The sequence below is a fragment of the Anomaloglossus baeobatrachus genome, chromosome 1 (genome assembly GCF_048569485.1).
Source record: "Anomaloglossus baeobatrachus isolate aAnoBae1 chromosome 1, aAnoBae1.hap1, whole genome shotgun sequence".
Lineage (NCBI taxonomy): Eukaryota > Metazoa > Chordata > Amphibia > Anura > Aromobatidae > Anomaloglossus > Anomaloglossus baeobatrachus.
This window is the reverse complement of record NC_134353.1, coordinates 265,748,012-265,768,072: the sequence shown is the minus strand read 5'-3', so window position 1 is coordinate 265,768,072 and position 20,061 is coordinate 265,748,012. Positions and strand designations below refer to the sequence as shown.

General features: G+C 42.6%; 1 protein-coding gene across 50 annotated transcripts in view; it reads right to left on the bottom strand.

Moving 5' to 3' along the window:
- Positions 1-20,061, bottom strand: part of ANK2 (ankyrin 2) — an 812,025-nt gene that overhangs the window by 311,898 nt on the left and 480,066 nt on the right. For all 50 annotated transcript variants that reach the window (XM_075349554.1, XM_075349661.1, XM_075349525.1 and 47 more), the window contains one exon: positions 17,023-17,124. In XM_075349554.1, coding sequence (XP_075205669.1) covers positions 17,023-17,124 — 102 coding nt within the window. The remainder of the gene's footprint in view (positions 1-17,022; positions 17,125-20,061) is intronic.

The window sequence follows — 20,061 nt, the reverse complement described above, 5'->3', positions numbered from 1 at the left end:
CTTAATACGGCCGTGCATAGTGGAGTCTCTGTCCCTTGTGTGCTGCAGTGAGTAGTGTCCGGGTAACCCGCCTAACCTAATAGTAAGGGCGTGATAATAGGTTGCTGGCTGGACACCATGCGCATACGAGTGTGAACAGTGCTCTATGCGCGCCACTAGTGTGCAATTTACCTTGCACCTGTGAAGTGTCCATCATGTTGAGAGGTTTGTCTGCATCCTGTTGGTGCATTAGATGTGTTGGCCTGGGCTAACTAGACTGGTTGCCCTCTTTTTTGCTGTGAGTATATTACATTTTTGGAGGAGTTTTTATCTTCTCTTTCTGTTGCTATTTTTTAATATCTAATCTGTGTCTCCTCCCCATCAGTTTCATCCCATTGCTTCTAGTCTTTCCTTGTGAAAATGAGAATAAAACTGATCCCTCTACATTGTGACAAACTTTAAGATATTTGTAGACAGCTATTAAGTCTCCTCTCAGTCTTCTCTTTTGCAAGCTAAACAATCCTAAATCCTGTAACCGTTACTCATAGGGCATGGTTTGCAGACCAGTCACCATTCTGGTCACTCTTCTCTGAACTTGCTCCAGTTTGTTGATGTCTTTTTTAAAATGTGGTGCTCAGAACTCGACACAATATTCCAGATGAGGTCTGACCAAAGAGGAGTAAAGGGGGATAATGACTTCACGTGATCTAGACTGTGTGCTTCTGTTAATACATCCTAGAATGGTGTTTGCCTTTTTTGCTGAAGTATCACACTGTTGACTCATGTTCAGTCTGTGATCTATTAGAATACCTAAGTCTTTTTCCCACATGCTTTTGGATAGCTCTATTCCTCCCATGCTGTATATGTTCTTTTCATTATTCTTTCCAAGATGTATGACTTTGCATTTATCCCTGTTAAAAACCATTCTATTAGTTGCTGCCCATTGTTCCAGCTTGTTTAGATCTTGTTGAATCCTCTCTGTCTCTTCTCTAGTATTAGCTATTCCTCCTAGCTTTGTATCATCAGCAAATTTAATCAGTTTACCCTTAATACCTTCATCTAAATCATTGATAAAGATGTTGAACAACACCGGGCCCAGGACAGAGCCCTGTGGTACCCCAGTTGAGACAGTCTTTAAACTGGATGTGCAGCCATTTATGACCACTCTTTGACTCCGATCACTAAGCCAGTTACGAATCCATCTAACAGTTGCCTTGTCCATTCCACACTTGGTCATTTTTTTCAATAAGGATTGTATGAGATACTTTGTCAAATACTTTACTGAAGTCAAGATATACTATATCTACTGCATTTCCCTGATCCACCCAGTCAGTGATTTTGTCATAGAAGGAACTTAAGTTAGTCTGACATGACTTATTAGTTACAAACCCATGCTGGCTCTGGTTAATTACCTCATTCTCATCCAGGTACTTGCATAAATGTTGTTTAATAATTTGTTCAAAGATCTTTCCTGGTATGGAAGTCAGGCTCACAGGCCTGTAGTTCCCTGGGTCCACCTTCTTCCCCTTTTTGAAGATAGGGACAACATTTGCTTTTCTCCAGTCTTCTGGAACTTCTCCTGTTCTCCAAAAATTTTCAAAAATTATGAAGAGTGGTTCTAATATTTCCTCTGCTAACTCCTTCAGTACTCTGGGGTGTAATTCATCTGGACCTGGGGATTTGAATTCATTAATGTTAGCTTAGTATTCCCTCACTAGCTCTTTGTTTATTGATGGCCTGGATTCTTCTAATCCTACAATAGAACGGTGAAGATCAGTTGATTTTACTTTTACTTTTTCAGAAAAAACAAACAGATGCAAAATAATAATTTAAAAGTTCGGCCTTCTCAACATCATTTTTTACAACTTCACCATTTTCATCCTGTAAAATTCCTATAACATCTTTGACTTTTCTTTTATTTTTGACATAACTCCAAAATCCTTTTTATTGCTTTTGACATCTCTTGCAAGCCTTATTTCATTATCAGCTTTGGCTAATCTGATGTGTGCCCTGCAGGTTTTGCAGATTGTGTTATATTCTTCTTTTTAGCATGTGTTTAAGTTCTGTGTTCATCCAACCTGATTTCCTTAAATGTTTCTTATTCTTCCCTCTTTTAGGGATTGTTAACAATTGCGCTTTGAGAATTTCATTTTTCAAGATGTCCCATCCTTCCTGGACATTTCTGTCCTTAAGGACATCCGGCCATTGAATCCCTGCTATCCTTTTTGAGTCCCTTAAAATCTGCCCTTCTGAAATCCAGCCTTGAAGTCTGAGTTTTCACAGGTCTTCCTCCTCTAGTTATCCAAAACTCTATGATAGCATGGTCACTGCTTCCCAGGGTCCCAACCACCCTTACCTCCTCAACCATTTCCTCCCTGTTTGTAAGGATTAGATCCAAGGTAGCAGATCCCCTTGTTTTTCCTCCACCTTTTGGAAGATAAAGTTGTCAGCAACAGAGGATAAGAATTTGTTGGAACTGTTACTTTTACCTGAGAGAGACTCCCAACAAATGTCTGCATAGTTGAAATCTCCCATGATCACAACATCATATTTTTTTGAGAAGTTGGTCACTAGATGTATAAAGAGTTCATCCATATCCTCCGCTTGTTGAAGCGGCCTGTAGTACACGCCTACAATAGTGTTCTTTCCCTTGTTTTCTCCTTGTATTCTTACCCAAACAACTTCCACAGAACTCCCAGTCTCTGAAGCTTCAATCTCTGTGGAGATATAGGATTTTCTAACATACAATGCGACACCTCCTCCTCGTTTATTATATCTGTTTCTTGCAAATAAGTTGTATCCTTCTAGCCTTGTATTCCAATCATGTCTATCATTCCACCAAGTTTCTGTGATGCCAATGACATCATATTTCTTTTCCTGAGTTAGTAACTCCTTGTTTGTTGCCCATGCTCTGTGCATTTGTATAAAAACATTTTAGTTTGTGATTGTTTTTTCTTTCCCCCATATTTTCATTATTCTGATTTTTTTGTCTTAGTTCTTCCTTTCCATTACTAACAGCAGAGTTTTGAATAGTATTTGTCACCTGTATGGCTTTCCCTGGACTTTTTCTTCCCTTCCCACGCTGTTCTAGTTTAAAGCTCTCTTCATGAGTGTAGCAAGGTGATTTCCGAATATGTGTTTTCCAGTCTTGGTACGGTGCAGCCCATCTTTAGCAAGTAGTCCATCATACAGGTAATTCACCCCGTGATCCAGAAATCCGAATCTTTATTGACGGCACCATTGATGTAGGCAGTTGTTCACCTGTAGAATCTTGTTCCACCTCCTTGTTCCATGACCATCCACTGGGAGGATGGATGAGAAGACCACCTACGCTCCCAGTTCTTTCACTTTCTTGCCTAAAGCCTGCTTTACACGTTACGATTAAGCATACGATATCGTATGCGATCATAACCGCCCCCATCGTATGTGCTCCCAAACGATTATTTGCTGTCACACGTACTTACCCTTCCATACGACCTCGATGTGGGCGGCGAACGTCCACTTCCTGGAGTGGGAGGGACGTTCGGCGTCACATCGACGTTACGCGGCAGCTGGCCAATAGAAGCGGAGGGGCGGAGATGAGCGGGACATAAACATCCCGCCCACTTACTTCCTTCTGCATTGCCGGCGGGAGCCGCGGGACGCAGATAAGATCTGTTCATCGTTCCCGGGGTGTCACACACTGTGATGTGTGGTACCTTGAACAACCTCACGTTCAATTTTTAGCAATTGAACGACGTACATGCGATGAACGTTTTAACGTTCAATCGCAATCGCACGTAGCTGTCACATGCTACAATATAGCTTATGATGCCGGATGTGCGTCACTTACGACGTGACCCCGCCGACACATCGTTAGATATATTGAAGCATGTAAAGCCCGCTTAAGTCTTCAAAATCACTGCAGATGGTTTCCAGCTCGTTTCTTGCAGTGTCATTTGTCCCCACATGTATTAACAGGAATGAGTAGTTATCTGTTGGTCTGAAGAGTCCCGATATCCTCTCAGACACATCTTTGATTTTTGCTCCTGGAAGACAGCACATTTCTCTTGAGATTATATCCGTTCTACAGATTGCGGCCTCTGTTCCTCTCAATAGTGAATCCCCCATGACCACCACTCTCTATTTCTTCTTCTCAACAACATGTTTCTTTCTCCATCAAAGAGGACTTTGAGTTCTTTCAAGGATGTTCTTTAAAGAGCAATGTCTTATCTTGATGTGGTGGATCATGTTTCTCATCCGTGAGTGCCTGGTACTGGTTCCTAAGAGGTATGGGTGCTGGCTGTCTCCCGATCCTCCTGCTTCTCTGGGTCACATGCTTCCATTTCTCTGGTTCTTCAGGTGCAGGACAAATGTCTTCTCTTTCTGTATTCTGAAGAGATACTTCTGCTCTGTCTAAGAACTCCTCACCTTCCTTAATAGTTTTCAATGTAGCTATTCTCTCTTCTAGACTTTGTAGCTTCTCCTCCAACAGGGACACAAGCTTGCATTTCTGGCAGGTGAAATTTGGCTGCTCCACTGGTAAGTCTGTGAACATGTAGCATGAAATGCAGCACACTAAATGGCTCCTGGCCTCTTCCATGTTCTTAATCTGTAGATGTGAAAGCAGACAAAGACTGGTCTACAATTCGCGCGCCGCTCAGAAGTCTTCCTTTCAGCTGGATGACCAAAACCCGATGCTCCTTGAGTTCGCGGAGATTTTTTGCTTATCCCAGAATACACTGGGAATATGCAGATTTTCCTCGCAGGACTCCTCCCCACTTGTCCATAGTTATTGCCTAATCGTTTATACAAAAAATGTAGTAACAAAAAAAGCTCATGTGTTTCAATATTGCTATGATATATTTACTTTGGCACCCTATAATGGATTTCTTGTTTATGGGCAAAAAAGTGATTACTGCTATTAAACAGGCCAGACAATAGGAATTGGCAAACGAAAAGGGACCTCCTCTTACAAACACTGAACACGTTACGTGGACATCCTAAGGAGGAGTAAATTAAAAAAAAAACAAAAAAAAACTGCAGTATAGGTCACATGAAATACGGTATGTAAAGGCAATATCTAGACATATGATTATTTTGCTAAAATATCACCAAGTTTTTGGTAGTCTTTTGATAAGTTTCTTCAGATTGGTGGAAGTCCAGGTCCTGAGAACCCAATGATTGTCCAAAAACCAGCAAAAGTACTGGATGCTTGCACTGAGCCATGTACAAGTTCAATAGAAAGTCTAATGTTCTATGTACCAATTTGTGCGCATGCTTCTGTATAAGCTCAGTGATTCTGCTTACTGAAGTGAATGCTGCTGAACAGTCTTTTTGATGAGGGTCTCAGCACCCAAAGACCCACCATCTGCAAGACATTTAAAAGACAATAACATAAAAACTCTTCAAAAGTTTAGCTGTACTTCAAATACAACCTGTCAGTACGATTTAACTTGTTAAAGTAAAGGTATGGCCACAATTGCCATTATACCATTAAATAGATACCTGTAGTAAAAAAAAATCCATACCATGGTTCTTGTTTAATTCCCCTTAGAAGTTTTGATTCAATAGCCTTTTGGTGCATAGGGGTGGGATTGGTGGGCAGAACTATGGATAGGGTCTTCGGCTATGCCGTGGCCCCTCAGCATTTGTAGGGGCTTCCTTTTTAAATTCCGTCCTATTGCTGACCCTGCTGTGGGTGGCGCTTACGCATATTCATCTCCTGGCGTTCTCCAGAAAAATGGCACTAGTAGCGACGAATGCTCAGACTAACTTCCGGCGATCTCTAGCAAAATGGCACTGATGGAGATACATATGCAGATTGGGATCTTGGTTAAATGACGAGCCGAGATTTTAATTTGTGTATGTGTCGCCACCAGTGCCATTTTGCGGGAGATGAATGTGTGCGTTGCCAACTGCAAGGGCGGTGCTAGGATGAGATTTAAAAAAGGAGGCTCATACAAATGCAGAGGGGCTACGGTAAAGCCAAAGACCCTACCCACAGCTCTGCCCCACTGCACAAACAGGCTGTTGCACAAAAACTTCTAAAGTGAATTAAACAATGACCAGGCTGCAGATTTTTTTATACTACAGGTATTCAGTATAACAGGACCATTATGGCTATATCTTTACTTTAACAGGTTAAATTGTGATGACAGCTTTTACTTAAAATAACTCAATTAAAACATATCTTTTACCAGATCTAACACACTATATTAGTATTTAATTGGGGGACCATCACTTTAAGTAAGATAGAAGCGATGTTACAAGTGTGTGTGAGTGTGTGTGTGTGTGTGTGTGTGTGTGTATGTGTAATATATAATATACAGCATATGTACAGTGTGTCCACCCATATCCTGTCCACCGCCATTAACTTGAGAATAGCGGCAGCTATAGCCATAGAAGTGGTGTCTAGGTATAGTAAAGTAGCCATGCGCTACGCAATGAAACCACCTATAGCGCCACCTGGTGGAAAACAACGGAGTTAGCATTTTTATCTTGAAAACTGAACAAGATAGAGAAAAAAAGTGAATTTAAAAATTGTAGGGCATCATCAATTCAATACGAATCGGCACCTTGCATAGAGAAATGCTAAGATATGAAACCCATGACCCCCCAAAAAAATTGAATGCTGGTCACGCATATGGCGCTCATTTAACTTTGATGCTCAAAGTGGCCACCGTCAGCGGCAATGCACATCTGGACTCTGGACAGCATACTGTATCTTGCTGCACATTGTGCAATATGGTAGGTGACATGTTTGCACAAGCATCTGTGATATGTCGTCGTAGGTCCTGCAATGTTGGTGGAGGGGTCGCATACATGTGCTGTTTGATGTGACCTCACAGAAAGAAGTCCAATGGGGTTCGGTCAGATGAGCCTGGAGGCCATTCCAAGCAGCCCCCATACCCAAAGACTTGTAGAAAGGTCTCCATGAGTATTGCTTCACGCCCGCAGCCTTGTGACTTTTACATGTTCTAATCATAGCATTTCTGTATGCAAGGTGTCAATTCGTATTGAATTGATGATGCCCTACAACTTTGTAATTCACTTTTCTTCTCTATCTCGTTCCGTTTTTGGTATAAAAATGCTAACTCCGTTGTTTTCCAACATGTGGCGCAATAGGTGGTTTCATTGCATAGCGCATGATTACTTTACTATACCTATACCTAGACACCGCTTCTATGCCTATAGCTGCCGCCATTCTCAAGTTAATGGCGGTGGACAGGATATGGGTAGACACACTGTATATACACACAAACACACACAGCGGGTGAAATAAGTATTGAAACCGTCACCAAATTTCTAGGTAAATATATTTCTAAAGGTGCTATTGATATTAATTTCTCAACAGTTGTCAGTAACAACCGATCAAATCTACACAAGCAAAGAAATCAACCAAAACCAATAGATGTCCATAAATTAAGTTAAATGTAATAATGAGAAATGACACAATTAACAAGTATTATGAAAAAACAGGTGCAAAAAGTCATGGAAAGTTATGACATCACCTGAAATCTATCACCACTGAGAAAGCAATCCGGCCACTTACTGAAAAAAATTATCAGCTGGCTCAACTGATGGCCTATAAAAACGTGTCTCTTAATCAACATGCCATACTAGAAACATCTCATGATGGGTAAATCCAGACCTTTGCAACCCTATTGTTGCGAAACATACTGATGGCAATGGTTACAGAACAATTTTGAAACTACTAAAGGTTCCAGTGTTAGGCCAAAAATTCACAAGTGGAAAGAACATCATTTTACCAAATACCACTCACGATCAGGTGCTCCCCATAGGATTTAAAAAAGAGGAGTGAAAAGAATTATCAGAAGAGTTGTCCAAGAGCCAAGAAACACCTGTGGAGAGCTACAGAAAAAGAGTAGAATCATGAAGTACAATTATTTAAAAGAAAACAATAAGTAATGCACTCAGCCTCCATGGCCTGTATGCACACTCACCACGCAAGACTCCATTGCTGAACAATAAGCATGTTAAAGCAAGTTTAAAGTTTGCACCATAACATTAAGACAAGCCTGTGAAATACTAAGAGAATATAGTCTAGTCAGATGATACCAAATTGAATTCTTTGGATGCCACAATGTACATGTTTGGAGGCCAAAAGGCACTGAATATCGCCCCCAAAACACCATACCAACAGTGAAGTTTGGAGGTTGGGACATCATGGTGTGGGGCTGTTTTTCAAACTTCTGATAATTGAAGGGAGGACGAATGGACAAATGTACAGAGACATGCTTGATAAAAAAAATCTGCTGCCATCTACCAGGATGATGAAGAGTGTTTGTGTGGAAAAATGGTCCAAAATCGCACCTGAGCAATGCATGCAATTGTTGGTGATTACAGCTTCAAAACTCCACCTCTATGGAGAAACCAAAGGTTTTTGTATGAAATATTAAATAAATTTCAGTAAGTGTGTTCAATAGTTCTCATTATCCCACATCACAAAATTTATGGACATCTCTGATTCGATTTCTTTGCCTGTGTGGATTGGATGGGTTGTTACAAACATCTGGTGAGAAATTCATGTCAATAACCACAGTTAGGTTCAGAAATGTTTGCACAATGACACACGTTTTGCCAATTTAACTGTGTGCCAAAACATATTTAAGATGAAGTTAGATAATAAATATGGCCTTTACGTTCAGACTCACAACTTTAATTTGAGGGTATTCATATTCTAACTGGAGTAAGGGTGTAGGAATCACAGCTTTTTAATATGTATCTAACCTGCATGGGCTACTCCCTTGTTAATTCATCATCAATTTAGCAAGTAAAAGGTCTGGAGCGGATTCCAGGTGTAGCATTTGCATTTGGATTCTGTTGCTGTGAACCTACAATATGTGGCTAAAGGAGGGAGGAGGGAGAAGAACAGACCATTATTAGGTTGAAAAGGAGGAAATCCATTAGATAGAAAAGTGCGCTAGTGAGCTTAGGAACTGAAAAAGACCTGGATGTCCATAGAAACAACAGTGGTGGATTATTGCAGAATTCTTTCGATGGTGAAGAAAACTTCCTTCACAACATCCACTCAAGAAGAATACTCTCCAGGATATAGGTGTTTCAGTATGTAAGTCTATCATAAAGGGAAGACAATATGAGGGCAAATAAAGCAAATAAAAAGGGTTCTGGAAAAGCATGCGTTGGACACATGAAACTAAGATCAACCTGTACCAAAATGATGGCTAGAAAGAATTATGGAGAAGTCATGATCCAAAGCACATCACATCCTTTGTAAAACAAGGTGGGAGCAGTGTGATGGCATGGGCATGCATGGCTTTCAATGGCACTGGGTAATTGAAACTGTTCATAAATTGAACTGTTTATTGATGAAGTGGCTGAAGATAAAAGCAATGATGAATTCTGAAGTGTAAAGGGCTTTAATTTCTGTTCAGATTCAACCAAGTGCAAAGTTGATTGGACAGCGCACAGTGCAGATGGAAACTGACTTAAAACATACTGAAAAAGCAATCCAGGAGAATTTTAAGGCAAAGCAGTGGAATAGTCTGCAATGGCCGAGTCAATCACTAGATTTCAACCTCATTGAACATGCGTTTCACATTTTTAAGACAAAACTTAAGGAAAGAAGACCCGCAAACTTAAGTCTGCTACAGTAAAAACCGGTAAAGCATCAAAAAAGAAGTAAACAACGTATAGTGAAGTCCATGGCTTACAAACTTCAGGCAGTCATTGCCTGGAAAGTATGATAAAATGATAATTTATTTGTGGTAAAGTACATTTTATCCAATTACTTTTGAGCCCCTTTAATTGCATCTCAGTTGTTTAATTTTAAATAAAAAGTAGTAGCATGCAGAGGCCAAAATAACGAAGATTCGGTCACTGACCAAATATTTCTGTACCTAACTGTTTGTTTAAAAAAAGAAAAGAAAAACAAATTTTACATATATAACAACTTTAAAAGCAGACAATTTAATTTCGCTGAAGTGTGGTGTGAAACAGGTAAACGCAAAATGCATTTTATAAATGAAGGTCTTTATCATTAATGGAAAAAGAAATCCAAACCTACAGGGCCCTGTGTGAAAAAGTGATTTACCCCTGACTTAAAACATAAATTAACTGTGGTTTATTACATCTTTAGGAAACGGAGTTCAATTTCCCTAGCCACACTCAGGCCTGGTTACTGCCACACCTGTGCTCAATCAAGAAATCACTTAAATAGGACCTGCCTGACGAAGTGAAGTAGATCAAAAGATCCTCAAAAGTTAAACATCATGCCGCGATCCAAAGAAATTCAGGAACAAATGAGAAATAAAGTAACTGAGCTCTATCAGTCTGGAAAAGGTTATAAAGCCATTTCTAAAGCTTTGGTACTCCAATGAACCACAGTGAAAGCCATTATCCATAAATGGCGAAAACAAGGAACAGTGGTGAACCTTCCCAGGAGTGGCCAACCTACAAAAATTTCCCCAAGAGCGCAGTGCCAACTCATCAAAGAGGTCACAAAAGAGGTCACAACAACATCCAAAGAACTGCAGGCCTTGCTTGTCTCCGCTGAGGTCTGTGTTCATGACTTTACCATAAGAAAGAGACTGGGTAAAAATGGCTGCATCGCAGAGTTCCAAAACGAAAACCACTGCTGAGCAAAAAATCATAAGGGCTTTTCTCAGTTTCGCCAGAAAACATCTTGATGATCCCTAAGACTTTTGGGAGAATACTCTATGGAACTGTTTGGAAGGTGTATGTCCCATTACATCTGGCGTAGAAGTAGCGCAGCATTTCACAAAAAGGAACATCATACCAACAGTAAATATAGTGATGGTAGTGTGATGGTCTGGGGCTATTTTTCTGCTTGAGGACATGGAAGACTTGCTGTGGTAAATAGAACCATGAATTCTACTTTCTACCAAAAAATCCTGAAGTAGAATGACCCGCCATCTGTTAGTGACCTCAAGGTAAAGTTAGTGACCTCAAGCTGACCTCAAGTGAAGATCCTCCAATGTGGCTGAATTACAATAATTTTGAAAAGATGAGTGGGTTAAAATTCCACAAGAGCATTGTAAAAGACTCATTGCCAGTTATTGCAAACGCTTAATTGCAGTTGTTGCTCCTAAGGGTGGCCCAACCAGTTATTAGGTTTAGGCGGCAATCACTTTTTCACACAGGGCCATATAAGTTTGGATTTATTCTTCCCTTAATAATAATAATAATAATAATAATAATAATAAAGACCTTCATTTATGCAAAAGTCATCTCTGTAAAGCGTTAACCCATCCAGCTGACTATATAATTAAAATAAAAAGATTAATAATTAATCAGCATAACTCACATATACTATTTAGCACATTTTCACATACATACAGACTTTAGTACATAAGCAAAATCCTAAACCTAGGAATTTGTTGATTAAACCATAAGATATTCTGTCAGCTTTGCAAAGACCGACACAAATGTGCTTAAACAAGCAATTAGAAAAATGCCTAAAACAAGTTAATTAATGCAAGTGAAGTTCATGAACATTTCTGAAGAACACAGAAGTACTATTAATGTCATTACTCAGTGATCTCCTGCCTGCCCCGGAGGCTCAAAATAGCACTTAATGAATGAATATTTTTAGAATCTGCAGTAAATTTAACAGGATTATTCTTCCAGAATAAAAATAGGATAAGTGAAAAACAAAAAAAAACACCCATGGCTCGATCGCTGGATTAGGGATCAAAAGGTAATATAATTAGGCTTATTTCACATCTCATGCCATGTCAGATCTGGCATTTCTGGTAATTAAGTTGTTCTGACTCTATGATGGAGCCTAACAACAGAATTAACAAACTCAGGTACAGAGAGAGCCTAACAAAAAGGCAAGTAATGTAAAGTTTTTTCCAATGACAAAATCTTCACTTTAGTCCCTTATTTAGTCCTGCAGAGCTTCCAAATCCTTTCCCCAACTTCAATTCCCCACCCCATTGTTCATTAATGCTGCAGCGTTGCTATAAAGAGCTGTCTAAGACTTTACAATTTAAAAATTAATGTGTCATCAGAAAATTATTGTTTATATCAGGTGTATTATTTAAACACTATTACACTTTTATAATTTTTATAAAAAAAACAAACAAAAACAAACAATATTAGTAATCTTGTAATTCTCACAATGCCCACTGGGGCTATTATGGAGTCATGCTTCCTGTCTTTCAGAAAGAGTTTTCAACAGTCTCATTCTTATCATCAGAGGCAGGATTACAATGATGAGTAACACCTCTATACATAGCTGATAACACAGAATCCACCATTTACAATTAGTGATATCACACCTGACTTTGCTCCCCTTCCCTTTATAATGACCTTTGCACAGGCTAATTAGATGCTTCAATGCAAAAGATAGGGTCAGAGTCTGTTTATTGCTGTTGCTGCAGTAAAGCTGGGTTCACACATAGCGACAACGACGTCACTGTTACGTCACCATTTTCTGTGACGCAACAGCGAGCTTGTAAGTCGCTGTTATGATCGCTGCGTAACTGTCAAACACAACAGACGCAGTAGCGATCATAACGACACGCGTCGCTGTGCTGCAACATGTGCAGAGAGCAGGGAGCCGCGCACACTGCTTAGCGCTGGCTCCCTGCACTCCTAGCTACAGTACACATCGGGTTAATTACCCAATGTGTACTGCAGCTACATGTGCAGAGAGCAGGGAGCCGTCACTGGCAGTGAGAGCGGCGGACGCTGGTAACGAAGGTAAATATTGGGTAACCAGGGAAAGGTCCCCCTTGGTTACCCGATGTTTACCCTGGTTACAGCTTACCGCAGCTGCCAGATGCTGGCTCCTGCTCCCTGCTCGCTTCATTTTGTTGCTCTCTCGCTGTCACACACAGCGATGTGTGCGTCACAGCGGTGGAATGCGAGAGCAGTGCAGTTCTCGCATCAGCCGGCAATGGAGGAGATGGGGAGATAAATCCCTCCCTCTCCTCTGCAGCGCCGGCCCTCACCTCCGCAGCTGGGGTCTGATTGTACGGTCCCACTGTAGCCTCAGCCTTAACGTATACAGTGGTACCTCGCTTAACGGGTAACCCAATTAACGAGAATTTCGCTTAACAAGCAAAGCTTTCTGTAAATTTGTAACCTGCTTTACGGGAAAGCTTTGCTGTACGAGCGAAATCCTCACCGCACACACTTCCGGTTCCGTACATCCACCGCGCTCTAACCCGCACTTGCAGTCCACACAAACACACACATGTACGCACAAACACACACGCACGGACGCACATACAGTATTATGCTCGCCTTACCTTCCGTTCCACCGCCGGCCTCATGGTTCTTGTAGTTCCTGGGTACATCGCGGCGAACTACAAGTACCATGAGGCCGGCGATGGAACGGAAGGTAAGGTGAGCATATAATATATGTACCTTCCGTTTCATCGCCGGTCTCCTGGGTCCTGTAGTGCGCCGCTCCAGGCATCCAGGCATCAGCATCCATAGCGACGAAGCAGGAACTGGTTCCTGTCACCGCTACTCAAAGGCAGCGCGCTGGCCAATCAGAGGCGAGCGGCTCTGCCTTTGACGTCAGCGCTCTGGCAGGAAGTTCCGCCCTCGTCGTTATGGTTACCTGATACACGGCCCGCACCGGAGAACAGCAAGTCCCAGGAGACCGGCGATGGAACGGAAGGTAAGGTGAGCATATAATATGTGCGTGTGTGTGCGCGTGCTTGTGTTTGTGTGTGTTTGTGTGAGTTTGTGAGTGTTTGTACATGTTTGTGTGCGTTTGTGCATGTGTGGAATGACACAATAGGGGACCAGGATGGGACATTTAACACATTGTGGAACGAATTGTCAGCATTGCAATGATTTCCTATGGGAAATCATGCTCTGCTGAACGAGTAACTTGATTAACAAGCACAGTCCCAGAATGGATTGTTCTCGTTAAGCAAGGTTCCACTGTATTTGGATTTCCTGAAACAACCGTAAGCTAAAGTTTAAAAAAGCCCCAGTGAACAGTGTGAAAACTGCAAGATTTCTCATTTTTATTTTTAATTAAGATTGTGATATGGAAACAAACAGACTTTTTTTTTTTACAAAATATACATTTAACAAAAAAACTGATTTCAACAATAGCTCATTTTCTGGTGACACATCACTTTAAGCAAAGTACTTTTAAGACTTAATCCCTTCCTGACATTGATCATACTTGTACGACCTTTGTTGGGTCCCTATATTCGGAGCAAATCTTGCATAATACCCGGCAGATGCTTTCACATAGCCAGCAGCTGCCTCTATCAGCAGGAGGTGGGGCTGAGGTCTGTTCGTTCTTATTAACACCTTAAATGACAGCGTCAATCTATGCATTTACAGCATTTCCATGAACCCATCGTTCCCACCCTTCTTCCCACAATTGTGTTGGGTGTCAATAGACTGCCATGGCACTTGAGGGCATGCTGAAGGCCCACATGTCTGCCTAGACGGTGATCCTGTGAAGAAAAGCCTCTGGCTGGGCTTCATAGAAGGCCATGACTTTTACTATAAATTACAATACTTCAATGTGACGATCGCAGTTTCAAGTCACCTATGGGGACTACAAAAATAAATAAAAAGATGCAAATCATCCCCTTTTTATTCCAGAAAAATGCTCAAGTTTCCCATTGACTTCCATTAAACTCATTACTCAAGTTGAGCCTGTCCGAGCGTCCGACTTCGTGTTATGAGTACCGCGCACCCGAGCATCTTAGTGCTCGATCATCACTAGTTATCATCTGTAAAGTCCTGGCCAACCCCTTTAAAAGCAATGATAAAATGGAATAGAAAGCAGTGCCATGATCTGCCTCTGTGGTACCATGGTCTCAGCTTTAGTGCCTTCAATTTATTGCTAGTAATATTTCTACAACAAAACTGAAATCCCATATTATTCTATAGGGAACATACAATAGAATACATATACAGGGTGGTCTTTTTAGAGTGCTGCACTATACTTTTGCCGTTATACTGTATTTTCAGCATGCACCTTTTCACACTTGTAGGGTGTGCTGGTCAGTCTTTATACAGGGTGGTCGAAAGTGGGTGGACAGTATGTGTAATAGGGTTATGAAGGGGGAGATTTATCAATCATGGTGTAAAGTGAAACTGACTCAGTTGCCCTTAGCAACCAATAATTCTTCACAGACTCTTTGGAATATGAAAAGTGGAATCTGATTGGTTGCTAAGGGCAACTGAGGCAGTTTCACTCGACACCATGTTTGATAAATCTACCCCTTCATAACCCTATTACACATACTGTCCACCTACTTTTGGACCACCCTGTATAAAAGACTGACCAGCACACCCTACAAGTGTGAACAGGTGCAAGCTGAAAATACAATATAATGGCAAAAGTATAGCGCAGCACTCTAAAAAGCTAAAATATGCAAACATTGAACATAGAATTTTAAGCTACACATCCATCTGACTGGGTATAGCTACCGTATATATGTGTGACGCCCTGAACTAGCCAGGTAGCCACAGGTAGGCCCTTGCACAAACACCCTTCCCCTAACAAGGTAACAGCAGCCAACCTAAAAACCCTGAGTTACCCCTCTCAGGTCTTGACGTTCACACCAGGGGGCGGAGCCAGGTGGTTGGCCACACCCACTGAGGAGTTTGGATAGCCTGAGGCGGGAAAAACACAAACAGATCAGTTTTGGAGGTGAAAGAGTGTAGCAGTAAAGAGTAAACGTCTGTCAGGGATCTGGGTCGTAGCCCAGATACCCTGTGACCAGGAGGCAGATGGTGGTTGCCGCCTGCAGGAGCCGGGAAGACGTCTGGTGGAACCGTAAGGGACCGGGACAGGGTAGTGGCCCGCCGGTACCGAACCGGGGAACCAACTGGAAACTGGAGCACCAGGAGGGGTACTCAGACCCAGAACGAGGTCCAGAAGCCACTGGACCACGTTGAATTTACTGATTGAGGTCTGGACCTTAGGTCCTTTCCCGTCCCAAGACCTGAAAGACGGCAACAGCCCACCGAGGGGGATAGAAAGCCACCGCACAGGCAGAGAGATTCCACAGGCCAGCGCCTGCGGGCAAACGGGTTCCCCGACACACATAAAGCCGGGGAGCGGACTACCGTTGCTGAAGCATAGGCAGTCAAATTCTACAAAGCGAGGTGCAGGAGAAAGGCGGGAACTACCGAACCGGGTGGGGGACCAAGCGCAGCTGGCTGCAGGCACCAACCATCATCCTTTTGGTTTACAAGAGACTCCGGTGTATCTGTCATAGTGAGTACAACAGTGCCCATGGGCCGCGCACCGCACCGCACCAACACGCCCGCAGCTCACAACCACCGGGCCACGGGACTATCACCCCCTGCCCACGGAGGGGTCAACACCAGGCTGCACAGCACCGTTCCCCGGGAGCCTAGTTAACGGCAGCGGTGGTGTCCACATTCACCACAACCCGTGGGTGGCGTCACGAACTTACATCCCTAAACACCACGGCCCCGGCCGTGAAGATCCCCACCGAAGATCACCCTCCTTCACGTAGCGCCAGCTTCCCTTCAGAGTGACGTCACCCCCGGGTGCCGGAGGCGCTCGAGCCACCCACCGAACGAGCCCGGACCCGAGCGGCTCGGCAGCGGCCAAGCGCGGGGCGGTACATATGTATATATCCATACTGCTCCAGTGCAGAAGAACTTTGCTCAGAGGCTGAATTAATAGAGGAAAATATAAGTATAAATAACATTTAGTGCTCATTTAATGAAAGGTGTTCCCAAGAACTTCTTTAAGCTGACCTGAAATCTTTTCCTAGGTACAGAGTAAAGAGCAGATCTCTTCATCTCCTGTATCCGCTATAGGGAAACATGACTACGACTCTCCAGTGAAGAAAATCGAATGTCAAATCTGTAGCATTCTGTCAAGGAGCAGGAAAAAGCTCCAGCTGTTTATAGGGTATTATTATTATTATTATTACATTTGTATGATAATAGTTTTAATTCACGTACGAGGTGCAAGTGATGGCAGAAGTATAATGGATGTGGTGTACATGACAAAGAAGAAACCTAAAGGGTTCTGAGGTCGGCAAAACCTGTATGTGAATATGAGAAACACATGGCAATGTACTGTACCTGATTACACGTGTTGATGTCTACCCCTCCTTTTAGGTACTCCAGTACCTTGTCCAAATTGCCTGATCGAGCAGCTTTGAGAAAGCTAGTATTGCTGTCCGACTGTGGAAACAAAAAATGAAATCGGTCACATATCATTAGAATTGTCAACCAACAATACTATCTATTCTACGATATGTATCTACAATACAACAACTACGGCTATTTTCACTCCCACGTTTTGAAACAGAGAAATAGAATTTATATGGGACGGATCCTATCCAGGTTGGATGCAAACCGCATCAATGGGATGATATTGACTTTAATGCCTGGTTTACATAATGGTATCTTTTTTTTTTTTATGGGAAAAAGAGCCAAGCACCATAACATAAACCATATGAACAGAACAGAATACAATGGAATAGAAAAATGACATTACAAAGTGCTGGTGTGAGTAAAGCCTAACAGGATAAGGGTAAGTACTCGCTGCAGATTAGGTGCAGACATTTTCGGCACTGAAAACTGCACCTTGTGGCAGAAAAATGCACCAAAAAACACATACATTTTTGGTGTGTTTTTTTGCTGTGTTTTTCTGCCATGCATTTTTTTTAAAAAATTAATGGCTGGAAGGGTTACAAAACGCAGGAAAAGCACGCACCAACAATTCACATGCTGCTCCTTTTTTTCCGCACCCAAAACTGCAAGGGGAAAAGAAGCAATGTGCGCACAGCACTTCAGCATTCTCATGCACTTTGCTGGCGTAAGGATAGACATGCAGATTGGGCAACAAACTGCACCAAAAAAACGCAGCGTGCCCAGGGCCTAATAGTCCATAATACCCCGTGCTACATTTATACAGGTCTGGCACACCGACTGTATGTCAAGGATTCTACTATGCTTCACAAACGCATGAAGCTCATATAGCAAAACAATCATGTTCTCCAATATAAATAATAAATGCTGCAGAAAAAAATAAGAGACCTTTTATCTAGTGCCTGTAAAAATACAGATGTGTGTGTGTGATAGCTTGTACAGCGTTTATATATTTTACTCACTTATATAGCGCTAGTAATTCCATAGAGCTTTACAGAGGTGATCATCACTGTCCCCATTGGGGCTCACAATGAAATTCCCTATCAATATGTCTTTGGAGTGTGGGAGAAATGCAAACACAGGGAGAATTTACACGTTGCCCAATGTGAGTAAGAATTGATTGACTATAATTATCATTTTACAGTATGTGTTTACATCAGTATTCTTGTCTGTAGACCACAGGCTTACATACTGTCTGTGCAGCTATATAATGATCCATGGGAAGGGTGGGGGCAGCCAGAAAGCTCTGATATTCAGGTGCCTTTTCAATGGCTACAGCATACAACGCACAAGAGCTTGGTCATACATTTAGCCCTATATGGTATGTGTGCAATTGCAATGTCATTATGTGTAAGGTGAATGTGTTGTCATAGCTCGGTTTGGAGATTCAATCTGGTGACCCTCTGTTTCATGGTCAGTTCCTGCTGGGCTATTGCCTTTTTCTTCCCTGTCCAAATCCTGATGGTTCTTAATGTCTTTGTTTCTCCTTCTCGGGTTGCTCCTCCCCTGGTGTCTCTCATTTCCCCATTGGGGTTGGGTTATATATGTTCACCTCACACCTTATTTCCTTGCTGGCTATATCTCTATGTGGATTTCTTTGGGACTTTATTTTTGAGTAAACACCAGCTGAGCGCCTTGTGTGCGTTGCTTTATTTTTCTTCTCCTCTTTCTTGTACCTTGTCAGTTTATCTCACTGCGGGTCTGTGTTTGTTCCTGCACACCTTCCTGTCCCCTTGTTGGCAGTGTGTGGCGGCCTCCTCTCATGTCCTTTAGGAGACACAAGAAACTCTTCGATGGGCTTTTATGGAGCCAGGTCTAAAGTGGTACTTTTACTTGTGTGGTTAGGATCTTGTAGTCTGTACAGGGACATGTGGAGTGCTATCGCTCCTTCCTTCTTTTTCTACTACCCATGTGAGTGAGTATGTTAGGTGCAATAGGTAGCATGTATGGATGTAATAAGTATATGTGTAATGAGTGCAGGAGAGTAAAGTGTATATAAAGATGTAATATGTATGTAATTATGTGTGCATATATAAAGTGTGCAGGCGTAGGTAATGTGTATATCCATGTGTAACATGTATGTGTGGCGCCCCTGAGGCTTCCGTCGCCACAGGTCATTGCACCCCATCCAGCGGTGTGATGCCCCATTCTGGGAGAGGAAGAGAGTGAACTCCGGTCCCCTGGTAAATCCACACTACACCTATTGTTAGGTACATACTGAGACCAGGGAAAGTGGCAGTTACCCCCCCTTGCTGCATGCTGGGAGGGGCCGTAAGACCCATCCCTGCTCCTATAGGGTACAGCTTAGCAACTGGGGAGGTGGGAGGAGCCATCCGAGAGCAGACACAGAGAGGAAGGTCAAGTTTAGTCAGTCTACCTCAGGGAGTGAGAGAGTGAGCATGTAGTTGGAGAAGAAGAACGAGAGAAAGGAGGGAGGAGGAGGCCTGCTGGAGGCAGGCAAGGAGGAGGAAAGAAAGAAAGAAAGAAAGAAAGAAAGAAAGAAGGAAAAGAGCTCCAAGTCAGTCAGGAGCAGAGAAACAGAAGGAGACGCTTCCTGGTGAAGATCCTGGGACTCGGAGGGTCCAGGTGACACCACGTAGGAGACAGAAGGAGTCGCAGGGCCACGGGTAGTCTGTATAGCTGTCGGGGCAGTTTAGAGCTACGGTGGCCTGTTCCACAGTAACATCGGTGGAGGGATCAAGCTGCGACAGGGGACGGTCCCTAGAGACTGGAGGAGTGCAAAATCATCTCCAAACAGTAAAAACCGAGGCCCAGGGAAGGTTGTAGACTCCCAGGGCCAGAACCCATAGCAGACTTCCAGAAAAGGGGTAATCAGCCGACAGGTGACCCCCCCAGCCTGGAGGCTGTAGTGGAGGCCAAGCCAAGTTCATCCTAACAAAGGCAAGGCTAAGGAAGACAGCAGAAGAAAGAGACACTAAGAGAAGGGTACCGGCTTTTACTCTCTGA